Source organism: Plectrocnemia conspersa, unplaced genomic scaffold (assembly GCF_051122295.1).
Source record: "Plectrocnemia conspersa isolate PC_06_02 unplaced genomic scaffold, ASM5112229v1 ptg000003l, whole genome shotgun sequence".
Taxonomy (NCBI): domain Eukaryota; kingdom Metazoa; phylum Arthropoda; class Insecta; order Trichoptera; family Polycentropodidae; genus Plectrocnemia; species Plectrocnemia conspersa.
This window is the reverse complement of record NW_028277167.1, coordinates 13,756,435-13,768,871: the sequence shown is the minus strand read 5'-3', so window position 1 is coordinate 13,768,871 and position 12,437 is coordinate 13,756,435. Positions and strand designations below refer to the sequence as shown.

Genomic DNA, 12,437 nt, shown 5'->3' with positions numbered 1-12,437 from the left:
ATATTATTATATGTATAATTTATAATATATACATATTCTTCTTCTTCTTCCACGGCGCTACAACCGGTGATCGGTTTTGGCCTTTCCACCTAATTTCTTGTAGGGCTTCTAGATATATCTTGAGTTTCAGTATTTCTTCCGATATTGTTTGTATTTTTCCTGGTAGTAATATTGCACATTCCAGCTTCCAAAATTGAAGTCCAATCGTTTATCTAGATTTCGATCGTCTAGGTCATTATGAATCAGGGCGGATTTATTATTTCTTTGTAATTTTTTCATAACTATTTGGATTTATCCACGTTGGTTGGTTTGCTCCATGATAGAAACCCTCCTTCTTTATCCGGGCTTGGGACCGGCAAGAGTGCAACATATCTACACTCCAGGCGGAATATGTAATATATATTACACACACACACACATATATATATACAATAAATAATAAACTTTTCGACCATCGTGACGCATTGGGGTAACCTGTTAGGTTAGGTTATAAATTTAATGTAAATAAATAGAACAAGTAAAATAAAATGATTCTACGACAAGGAATCGTTTTTGTTATTATTATTATTATTATTTAATATTTACTAAGAGTTAATATTGATATTTTATTAATTATATCTTATTTATATTTATTAATAAGTATTTAATAGTAATTATTATTATTATTATTTAATTATTACAAACAATAAAAACCAATCACAAAAACAGTTGACAATATTAAAACAGTCGAAATAACGTATAAATATATTCACAAGTATTTACAAATCACAATTATCATTGAAATATTGATGACATAATTTAATTTCGATTCATAAATTAAAGTATAAAAAAACGAATTTCCGCGATGCGTTTGTGCTAACCCTAAAAGTGGTCTAAATAAGCACGATCGAAACCACGCGCGAAATACAAACGACTAAAATTAAGGCGTGACTTTATAATTATATATACCACTGTTTCATCGCAAATTCTATAAATAAAATCACTGAAATCGTTTACTAGGAACTCAAACTGATTTTTAAAACATATATTGCCAACTTTTACCTTTCCGTTTCTTTAAAAAACGAAGGTTTTAACGAGCGCATCATATCATGCGCTTGGCGTTAGACAGTAGATTTAGTTGCGCATCATATCATGCGCTTGGCGTTGAAAGGATTAATAAGCCACGTCTAGTGGACATTAGGTCGACTTTATTGTCATTCCATGTTCGTTTATTTATGTATTACTACTACTCTCTTACTTATTTTTATTGCTTATTAAAGCCCTCTTCTGTTAGATATAATTGTATTAGTTAAATAGCATTTTTAGAAAAGTAAATTATCTGTAAGTAAATAGATTTTTGTTTTTCTACATTCATGTTTAAACAATTTATCCATGAAAAACGATTTAAAGAAGTCGAAAAGGTCATGAAAATCTTTTGTTACTTTAGGTCTCATTGCTCAAGAAAATTGGTCGTTGCCTCAGAATGTCATCGCTATTAGGTATGTATTTACATTTACCCAATTGCATTAAAAAAATCCAAAAGCGTTTCTTTCAATTTCATAATCGACATCATATAAATAAATGCTTACGATTTAAATTCAAAGAGTATATTAATAGATATTATCTCAGTTTCTTAATTAAATTCACTAACAGAAATATTATTTTTATAATAAAGCAAATGTTTGTTTGTCAAATAAGTTATCATCGTTAGCAACATTATAATTAATAACTTCTTGCCATCATTAGTATTGATTTTATATTTTTATTTATTAGCACGGTCTGATGTAGTTAAAAACAGTTATTTAATTTATTGAAAAAAGTATGAAAGTAAATTCAAGAACAAAACTTTTTAGATTGAGAACTATATATAACAACTTACACGCCTGGGCTTTGATAACAGTCGGGTACTCAACAAGCAGCTGGAACAGACTGGGTAAAAAATTGCTTCTAAAATCCATCTATAAATCTACAGGTTTTATGACGAATATTAGTAATTTGTCGATTTTAAATAAAATATATAGGAATTACTAAATCTTTTTATCCCAGATTAGTTAACGTAATTAAATACTGGAAAATTATCATTAAGTCAATCAAAAAGGTTTTTAAAAATATAAATTATTTTGGGCATGACATAAATACCTTTGGACTTTTAAGGTTTAAATAAATGTGATTAAAAATAAAAAGAAACGCAAAATATACGGTGAACGAAGTAGCACTGGCTGTTGTATTTTGTCGATGTTCACCAAAAGAATGTTGCTGCCCTCCGCCGACATCGCGTCAGGGCCGCTAAATTTTGGCTATAATGAGCAAATCAATTAATACATAAATAGGCACCCACATACTAATCGGAAAATTATTTTCTTTATGGCGATATATAGTCGGTCAACAGCTTTGACTGTATATTAAGAAATCTATTATAAAACAGGAAGGAGATCATACCTTGTTGAGTTCACCCTTAATATGTAACATATATACATTATATACTAAAATGCTTCAATGACGTTATATATATTGTAAGAGTACAATTTTAATTGTATTGTTATCGTAAAAGATGAAAACACTTACTATATTTCCTTTCGCTGATATTTTTTATTTATATTTCCATTAGGACTGTATTTAATTTTATACAATTTTATATTTATTTTTGTACTTATCAAATAAATTTGAAATTTTTGCTTGCTATTTAGTGTGGAAATTCTAAAATATAAAATGAGTATGCTCGAAAAAATAAAGGATTCGGCCAAAATTAAAATTGCGCGCCTCTGTTTGAGTGGTTAGCAATATCTGTCATTAGACAAAGTGCAAGCATGGCTTTGAACGATGAGGGCAGTTCCGAGGATGTTTTCAATATTATCGTCGCGTCAGATAATCATCTTGGCTTCAACGAAACTGACGCCGTTCGCGGAGAAGACAGTTTCGTTGCGTTCGAAGAAATTTTACAGTACGCTGTCGAATTCGACGTCGATTTTATTTTATTGGGAGGAGATTTATTTCACGACGCGAAGCCTTCACCTAATTGCCTGCTCAAATGCACTTCTCTACTTAGAAAGTACTGTTTCGGCGATAAACCAGTCGCCATAGAAATTCTGTCCGATCAAATGGAAAACTTCAAAGAGTCGAAATCAGTAAATTATGAAGATCCGAATATAAATATTTCGTATCCTTTGTTCTCCATACATGGCAATCACGACGACCCCATCGGGAGTAGTGCCATAAGTTCGTTGGATATTCTCTCTAGGATGGGACTCGTAAATTATATCGGAAAACAGATTAACTATGACGACGTTACAGTTTCGCCCGTTTTATTAAAAAAAGGTAAAACTAAAATAGCTTTGTACGGTCTGAGTTATTTGAAAGATCAGAGATTAGCGCGGATGTTTGCGAACGAAAGCGTGAAAATTGAAAAGGTAGATTCGGACGACGATTGGTTTAATATATTGACGCTCCATCAAAATCGGGCCGATAGAGGTCATTTAAATTATATTCCGGAAGAAATACTACCGTCATTCATGGATTTGATCGTTTGGGGACACGAGCACGATTGTAGAATAGAACCGGAGTGGAATCCTACTAAGGAATTCTACGTAGTACAACCGGGGAGTCCGGTCGCTACTTCTCTCGCTCACGGCGAATCCTTACCGAAGCATTGCGGGCTACTCAAGGTATGCGAAAAACAATTTAAGATGGTACCGCTGAAGTTACAATCCGTTCGTCCCTTTATATTTCAAGTCATAGTTCTCTCTGAAGAAAATCTACCGGCCAGAGCGGTCAACGAACATGAAATTGTTCAAGAACATTTGAGAAAACGAGTCGAAGAAGCTTTGACGAAGGCGGAAGACGAGAGATCCGGTCATACGGCGCAACCTAAACTACCGTTGATAAGATTGAGCGTATTTTATGAACGTGAAAGTCAACAGTTTAACGTAATTAGATTTGGACAGCAATTTTCAGACCGAATAGCCAATCCTCAGGATTTAGTAATGCTCAAGAAAGAAAAAGTGAAAGATAGAGTCAACAACGTCAAGACGGAAATCGACATCGACGCTCTCGGCGATATAGTCTCTGAAAATAACGAAGATGAAATAAGCGTCGAATCGCTATTAGAAAAATATTACCAAGAACAACCTGAGGATAAAAAATTAAACATGCTTTCGGTGAAATGTTTGAGCGAAGCTGTTACAAGCTTTATACAAAAAGGGTATACAGAATCTTTCAACGATATTATTAATTTTCAGAAAAAAGAATACATGAATCATCTTATACAAACCGACGTCGAAACGTCGGAAGAAATTAAAGAACAAATGTCGGTGTGTAAAAGTTTACACTTCTCCGACGCTAACGTCGATACGGCGAAAATAAAAAAAGTTTTAGAAGATGTTAGCCCTAAAAAGAGAAACATTTCTCTAGCTGCTGACAGCAGCGACGCAGAATCGATTCCAGAGCCGACTGTAGTTGCGAATAAAGGAAAGGCGAAGGAGCCCAAGAAAACGACTGAAAAAACTAATACAACTGTTAAATCTCCGAGAGGTAGGGGCAGAGGTAGCAGGGGAGGCAGGGGATCTAGAGGAGCCTCGAAAGCTAACAACGTTCTTCAGCTCGAGACCACTAAACCTTCTGGCGGATTGGGTAGTTGGCTTTCGAATTCGAGCCAACGTACTACTCGGCAATCGTCCAGTACAAAATCTAAAGCTATATATTTGGATTCCGATTCTGACTAACAAACTCATATTTTTGATCTAATTTCATTTCAAGTATTGTTTATTTAAGATGATAATAAAATTAAAAAATCATGCAAGAAAATACTACGTTAACTGTTATTGGTGTATTTATTTATATTACCTACAAATAAACATTTACAAATGTGTGTTGTAAGTTGTATTTTCATTTATTAATATATATAAATATATTAGTTTCATATCTGCACAAGTTTTACTTATGTCCTGCCACTTAACACGCATCCACTGAACACAATAGTGAGACCTTTGTTGTTTTATAGCTTATAAATTAATAGTTTATTTTTAGCATTCAATAGTTAGGTTCTAGTGGTTCTAATTATTTTAATTAGCTTATTTAAGATTTTCACAAATAGTTAAGTTTAAGCTAATTTATTCAGTAAAGCTTATATTATTATACAGGAAAACAATACTGCGACGTATATATTTGCACTGTAGCTGAAAATAAAATATAAACATTTTTATTAGTATATAGGACAAAAAACATAAAAGTAATAAAAATAGTAGTAGAAAGAATAAAAAAGCTACAAAACATAATACTCATACAATATGTTTTCTAAAATATTTTTATTTAATAAGGGTGTAGTTGTTTCCTTAAAACTAAAACTTCAATGTTGGAAAGTTTTATGTATTGAGTTTGTTTCTATACTTTGATTTCATATATTACAAAACCGAATAAACCTGTTCACATAAATACGTTGTGCGGAACGAAATCAAATGTTGGAGTGCTTTATTTTCAAGTGCAGAGTAATCAGATCTGAGAATTAACGAGGAATTGATGAGTTCAGTTTTGTTGAATTGTAATTTCAAAGATGTATCTAATGACAATACCACGAGAATATCTTATATAAATAATTAACATTGGTATCTTCTATGTATAATGTATCCAGGGACGGTATTTATGGGGTGGGCAGGTAGGGCATATGCCCTCCCTTGAATTTGGGCAGAAAATTGCATTGTCATTTAATAAAATACTATGAATTTTAATGAAATCGGAATTAATTTTCACCGGTAGATATCCATTTTTACTAGTAAAAATATAATTAATCTGGCAGGTTCTAGTAAAATTATATTATTTTAACTTTTCCATACGTAGTAATATATACATTTATGTACTTATCATTATTTTTTAACATGTGACGATATAAATGTTACAGAGAATGTGTATTTTTCGGTGAAGTTATATTTTCACTAGTGAAGTTCAAATACATTTTCACCAGTAGATATATATTTCTACTAGGAAAAATATAATTTAACTAATAGGCGCTAGTGAAAGTATATGCTATTCTAAGCAAACCCAACTTCACATAATGAAAGTTCTAAAACTAATTATTGTTTTAGAACTTTCATTAGGTCAAGTCCAAAATATATAGTAAGTCTACTAAACTCTCCGGTGAAAATAAGCGGAAAAAAAAGTATAGACAGAAGTCTTATCTTGCATATACTCCATGGTGTGTCTGCACTAGAATATTTATTATTTTTTCTTGGAAAAATAATTTGACTTCTTCGCGTAGGGTGTACAGTCGGATAAATATATTTGGAACCTATTTCTTCACAAAGTGTCTCAAGCAATCGAAAATTGAGCGCTTTGTGTTTATACCAAATTTCATTTATTATCTTAATAACATCTATTATTACTTGGTGTAGCTCTAGGGATATTTCCATCCCCCATTACACCTTGAATTTAGGCAAAAATGCATATCATTTAATTAAATACTGCGAATCCTAAAGAAATCGTAATATAAAATGACGTTCCTGATTCTAAGCCAGATATTCTCAGGTTATCTTTATTATATGTTATTTCAATGAAATCACCGAGCTAAATAAATAAATTAATTAGCTGAATAAATTAATAAAATATATAATAAATATACACAAACAGAAGGGACCGTATTTTTCTTGGTACATATCGAACAAGTACTTTTGAAACGTCTACATTGATTTCTACAGAGGCTGCGCGTAGAGCTCAATGATCTTTTTAAAAAGCATTTGATATTGTTGGGGCCTATTCAGCGGCGTAGCTAGAAATTTTGGGCGCTGATGCAAAAATTACATATTTGTTTTTAAATATGAGATGAAATGATTTTTACTACATGTTGTACATATTTACATAATAGATTAAATGAGAAAATAAATCAGAAATAAGTTCACCGATTTTAAAATTCCTTCTTTCTCGCATTAAGATTTGCGAAATCATTTTTAAAGTTTTCAAGTTCCATTTTCGATGATTGTTTGTGTTATATGACCAGCAAAGCAAGATTGTTTAGTCTTGATTGTTTGATTGTGTTTATTTTGTAGTCTTTTACGATTTTTAACTTACTAAAGGACCTTTCAACATTCATCGGAGTTATTGGAAGAATAAAAATAAAATAAATACGACATAAACTTCTGTAAATTCTTACGCATTAATTAAATTAGAAGTAAATGTAACATCATAATTATTAATAATTTTTGTGTTGGTTTTATTACTAAAATAATTTATAAAAATATGCAGAAATGTGAAATACTTTTCATCCTAGATCGAAACCTTAAGAATACGATCATTATAATTTAGTTAAGACTCGGTAACTTTGATTTAGATTCTAACCGTTTAGGCAACGCGGTGATTGTTTGAAAGATGGGCTAAAACTCAGTCAAATGGACATTATAATAATCTTAGACAAAAATATCTAATTAACGCGTTCTTGTATCGGGGTATTCATATGTTTTCTGAAACATAAGGATTCGTGGATAATATTTGACTTTGTCTTTCAGCACGTTCTAATTTTTTACGTATTACATTGACCTCTTAGGAAGGTCGTCTTAACGGAGCTTCGAAGGACCAGTGAAAGTCAACGTATACCTTTAAATACGTTTATTTTCACAACGGACGCAGCTTCACGAACAGTCGCTATGACTGTCAGACGACGACACGTACGCGAGGCGGTTCAGGCCGGTCATATGTTGGCCACGTCCTAAATAAAGCATAACAAACGCACCAGTTTAACCACTTTATAATACGTTTTATAGTCTCTCTTCTGTTGTATTTGTTACAATGTGTTAGCTAAAAATATCAGCCACGGGGAAAGAGAAAAGTTCACGATCATACTCGGGATAAAAAAATATTTAGTTGATAACCAAATATATTTCTTAATCACACTACATACAGTGATATAATTAAAATGAACGGTGAATATTTTAGGAATGTATAGGAAATATTTTAACTTAAATATGGGTTGTACTCAAATGTTGCTACGCGGCAAAAATGAACTCGATATAAATGTGATGTGACAGTTGTGCGTGGTAACATTAGTGCATGTTCAGCTGCGGGCGCTAGAGCTCCAGCTGCGAACGTGTTTCGATCATAAGAGATGGCAGAAACGCGATTTTTAGTCTCTTTGAAGACTATCGGACAGGTGAGTGATTCACAAATTAGCACTGCGCATTAAGCACGCGCAGCTCCCACTTTTTTGTAGATTTAAGTTATGTAACTTGACAGGCGTTACCTGTGAATTATAATTGACAAATATCATCACGTGTGAATCGAATCAATTTATTAAATATGACCATAATCAAGTCATCATAACACTGACTTAAAATAATTTATATTTTGGTCAGGTTTAAAATAAAACACCGGCTATAGCCGAAAAAAGCTTGAATGCGAGCCAAAAAAATATACGCGATAATATTTTACGACTTGCTATAACATTTCGTAGATGAGGAGAATCGTTAAATGTATTAAATTGGGTGTTAAATATTTTTCGATAATATTCTTCTGTCTGATTCGTGTTTTATTTTGTTATAGTAATTAAAATATATATATCTTATAATTGTATTTCCTACTAAAGCAAATTTTTGAAGGGTTGTGGGTTGTACACACTAGAGTAGTTAGGTTTTGTGCCACTGGGGGCAATTTTTTACTTTGCCTCCCCCCCATACAATTATTTATTACAAAATCTGTAACTTAATGCATATCTTTCATATGCCAAAACTTTCTGGGACAGACGGTCTCTTTTGCCCCCGCCCCCTCCCTCCAGCTTTATATATTATATGCATATAAAAAATGTTCAAAACTGTTTTCAAGTTTGATGAAATATGGTAATGGTTATCAGCTATTTCATTATTTTAAAACGTATGTGACTTGAACAAACATCTGGTGTAAATTTGACTTTTACCGATTTTAAAAAACACAATTTTCAGACCAAACTAAAATATTTTTATCTATAGTATTTTATGACTGACATATTCAACTTAGCTATTTATGGATATTTTTTAGCGCATTCAGTTTAAGAACCATATTACACGAACAGTCCTTCTGTCGCGAAAATACCGCAAAATGCCACAAGGAAGGTCCATCCCCTCGCTCCCCTAACTACGCCACTGAGCTAGGGTATTTTTGGGCGTTTTTGGTTTACTTAAGTGGTTGCGAAACCTAACAATATTTTTACCATATGTGTGATGTGTTTTTAATTTAATTTATTTTTTTACTTAGTATGTTTGTTGATGTGTTTGAGAAGATGCACAAACTCTAGCTACGCTACTATTATATTCCCATCAAATTATTGTAACATGCATATTTTTTATACACATTTAGTACATTAAAACCGTACGACCAGTAAGATTGACAAGGTGGTATAGTCGGTGACTTATACCTGTAAGACCTGGGCTCCAATTTCATATGAGCCCTAGTGTATTTCAATTGCTGTCGTGTCTGAGAGATCAGAATTAGTGATTGTTGTATAATTATAACTTCGATCGATCATCACAGATTAGGTTTTCTTAGACTTTCCAAATCTCACTAATGAAAAATAAAAATAAAATCGAGCTACTCCGTTCATAGTGACATCAATTGATTGTAAACTGTAGTAATAGTTGTATTCTTAATAAAATAAAAGCCACTAATTTTAGTAAAGTTAAATGTAGATTTGTTAAAAAACTTCGATGTTACAAAATCAAAATTTTACAGAAATGAAAAAAATAATTTCCAACTGTTATTTTTTCATTTCGATTTTCGTTCCAGTTCAATTATAAAAATATAAATCAGTTCGATTCCGGTTTGCATTTTAGAAAAAAACGTTTTTTTTAGTTCAGCTCCGAGTGATTAAATTTTTTAAATGTTTTTATTTGTATTAAAAATATATTTTTGTGTGTGGAATTTTCTCTAAATACATATATAGACATACACCACCATATTAAATTTTCATTTCTCCTCTACATCCTTAAAACAACGAATGTTGTAAGGCTAGTGACTATTTTAAGCTACTGCTTGGCCTTTGTGACGCACACATTATTAGTATAGCCACTTGTCGACCGCTATTATATTTTTTCTCGTAGTCAGTTGAGTCAAGTTAGTGCTATTTTCTTGCGTTTTTCTTAAAAGTAGATTTCCCTTAGAAGTAAAAATTAAATATTACAATTCATATGGCTGTGCAGCTAAATAATTTATGTTCTTTTTTCTCAATATTAAATATAGTGATAATTTATTCAACAACAGTTAGATAATTTTTTTTAAACATTTGATTAAAACGTGTTGTTATACAATGATAAGTTTTAATATGTAGGTATATTTTTTTTGCAGCATGTACGCAAGATCCATTCTAGCGGTGCTCTGAATGCTCGCATAAAGACTTTCGCCATCTACAGATGGAATCCGGACGAACCGGCCAAGAAGCCTTATATGCAAGAATATAAGGTAGATTTAGATAATTGCCAGCCCATGGTCTTGGACGCTCTGATTAAAATAAAAAATGAACAAGATCCGACTTTGACGTTCAGGCGCTCGTGTCGTGAAGGTATTTGCGGTTCTTGCGCAATGAACATCGGCGGAACTAACACCCTCGCTTGTATCAGGTTTGATTTTTAACCATCGATTTATATAAACATGTAAATGTATTTTATTTAATACTCTTACGCGTGTTGCTTTAGCAAAATCGATACAGATTGTTCAAAGCCGAGCAAGATTTATCCGTTGCCTCACATGTACGTAGTGAAGGATCTGGTACCCGACATGAGCAACTTTTACAAGCAGTACACTTCGATTCAGCCTTGGTTGCAGAGGGAGAGCGAGGCGGCTAAACCTACCGCTCAATATTTGCAGTCGGTCGAAGATAGGGCTAAGCTGGACGGTCTCTACGAGTGTATTCTTTGTGCATGCTGTTCGACGTCTTGCCCGTCTTATTGGTGGAACGGTACTAAGTACCTCGGTCCGGCCGTATTGATGCAGGTTAGATACCAATTGCAAATTTTCCGTTATACAATTGTTTGAAGGTATGTCAATAACTTTCAATTTAGGCTTACAGGTGGATTATCGATTCGCGCGACGAAAAATCCAAAGAGAGGTTGCAAAGATTGTCTGATTCGTGGTCTTTATATCGTTGCCATACAATCATGAATTGCACGAAGACATGCCCAAAGGTAGTTTTGTGTTATTAGATATAAAACTCACATAAGATCTTTAATGAAAAACATGGTTTTGATTTAAACGCTTGTGTGGTTACATTTTCTTTATTTAAAAACAAGAATCAGCAATTTATGCGACTGACTGTTTTTAAAAGGATAATGGTTTACCAGGGAAGTGATAACAGGTGAGGTCACTTATTATTCCTAACTGATTTGGCCCCAATATAAAATATTTCAGCCATTCTCTTTTACATACAAAAAATACCTCTTATGAGTAATGAAAGTCGCTGATTATACTTATCACTTAATTGACGGGTCAGATAATACCTACCCATCATGTTCCATCTCAACGCATTTCTAAATAGTTTTAAAGAATGGCGAACTCTGATTACTGTGATACATTTATTTATATTTTGAGCAGAATTATCTGTTAAATTTAATGAAAACACATGCAAATTCTAAAATAATTTGTATTTGTGTTTTAAGCCTTGTTTGATTTTACCTAAAACGTTCCAATATTTCCAAAATTCTTGTAAATTGTTCATACTATTATATACTCAGTTATACCTGAGGGCTGACTTATTATTTAGACCAGGGATCTGCAACCTTTTCAGATTTATGGGTAAAATTCAATTTATATTTTTAATAATTAAGACTAAATAACAGATAAAAGGATATTTGATTAAAAATTCTTGTATAATAGTAATATATGGCGGGGGAGAATACTTTGAGTAGAGATGTTTAACTGTTTTTAAATATTATTCATATAAAATTAATGGTTCAAATAATTCAACATAAAAACTGCTTGCTATATATTGTTAAAAAATACTGTTAGCTGTAATACGCATACTCAAAAAATTTGGAAGGCTTGGAGGCCGCTGCGTGTCTTTCATATATCTAATTCAACTGAACTGTGAACAAATTGATCAAACATGGTATCCATTTAAAATGAACGTATCGAATATTGATTCTAGACATAATTTATATTTTTTTATTTAATGTTTAATATTGTTTTTAGGGTTTGAATCCTGGCAGAGCTATCGCCGAGATCAAAAAGCTGCTATCAGGGCAAATTGAAAAAGATAAACCTCGTCTAGAGACAGCCGCTCTTCAGAAATAAATTTAGTTGACTCGCTTAAATTAAATGTAGTATAATTTGAAGATACTTAATCACTGAAGGAAGGTTATGTGGTTTGTTACAATATTATTTATTTCACATCATTATGTATTTTTAAACATTGTTATATTATTTAAATGTTACCGTTTTCATAATAAACACGTTGAAATCAACTTGATTTTGTAGCCATTGTCAATCAGTAAGTAGAATACTGGAGTAAAAAAGGTAAA

At 32.2% G+C, this 12,437-nt stretch overlaps 2 protein-coding genes across 2 annotated transcripts; both read left to right on the top strand.

The window, feature by feature from the left end:
* The first annotated feature begins 2,714 nt into the window (after window positions 1-2,714).
* Window positions 2,715-4,851, top strand: mre11 (double strand break repair nuclease mre11). Its single transcript, XM_088183038.1, has one exon. It carries the CDS (start codon window positions 2,787-2,789, stop codon window positions 4,695-4,697), a length of 1,911 nt encoding a protein of 636 aa, XP_088039164.1. The 5' UTR covers window positions 2,715-2,786; the 3' UTR covers window positions 4,698-4,851.
* Window positions 4,852-8,002: 3,151 nt separating this feature from the next.
* SdhB (Succinate dehydrogenase, subunit B (iron-sulfur)) lies at window positions 8,003-12,380 on the top strand. Its single transcript, XM_088183528.1, has 5 exons — window positions 8,003-8,107; window positions 10,270-10,541; window positions 10,617-10,914; window positions 10,983-11,105; window positions 12,109-12,380. Exons 1-5 carry the CDS (start codon window positions 8,063-8,065, stop codon window positions 12,208-12,210), a joined length of 840 nt encoding a protein of 279 aa, XP_088039654.1. The 5' UTR covers window positions 8,003-8,062; the 3' UTR covers window positions 12,211-12,380.
* Window positions 12,381-12,437: the final 57 nt, after the last annotated feature.

Excerpts from the sequence above, each read along its gene's own strand:
- mre11 (XM_088183038.1), top strand. The coding sequence starts at position 2,787 with ATGGCTTTGAACGATGAGGGCAGTTCCGAGGATGTTTTCAATATTATC.
- SdhB (XM_088183528.1), top strand. The coding sequence starts at position 8,063 with ATGGCAGAAACGCGATTTTTAGTCTCTTTGAAGACTATCGGACAG. Across the intron at positions 10,542-10,616 it reads AACACCCTCGCTTGTATCAG|CAAAATCGATACAGATTGTT; the intron begins GTTTGATTTTTA and ends GTGTTGCTTTAG. Across the intron at positions 10,915-10,982 it reads GTCCGGCCGTATTGATGCAG|GCTTACAGGTGGATTATCGA; the intron begins GTTAGATACCAA and ends CTTTCAATTTAG.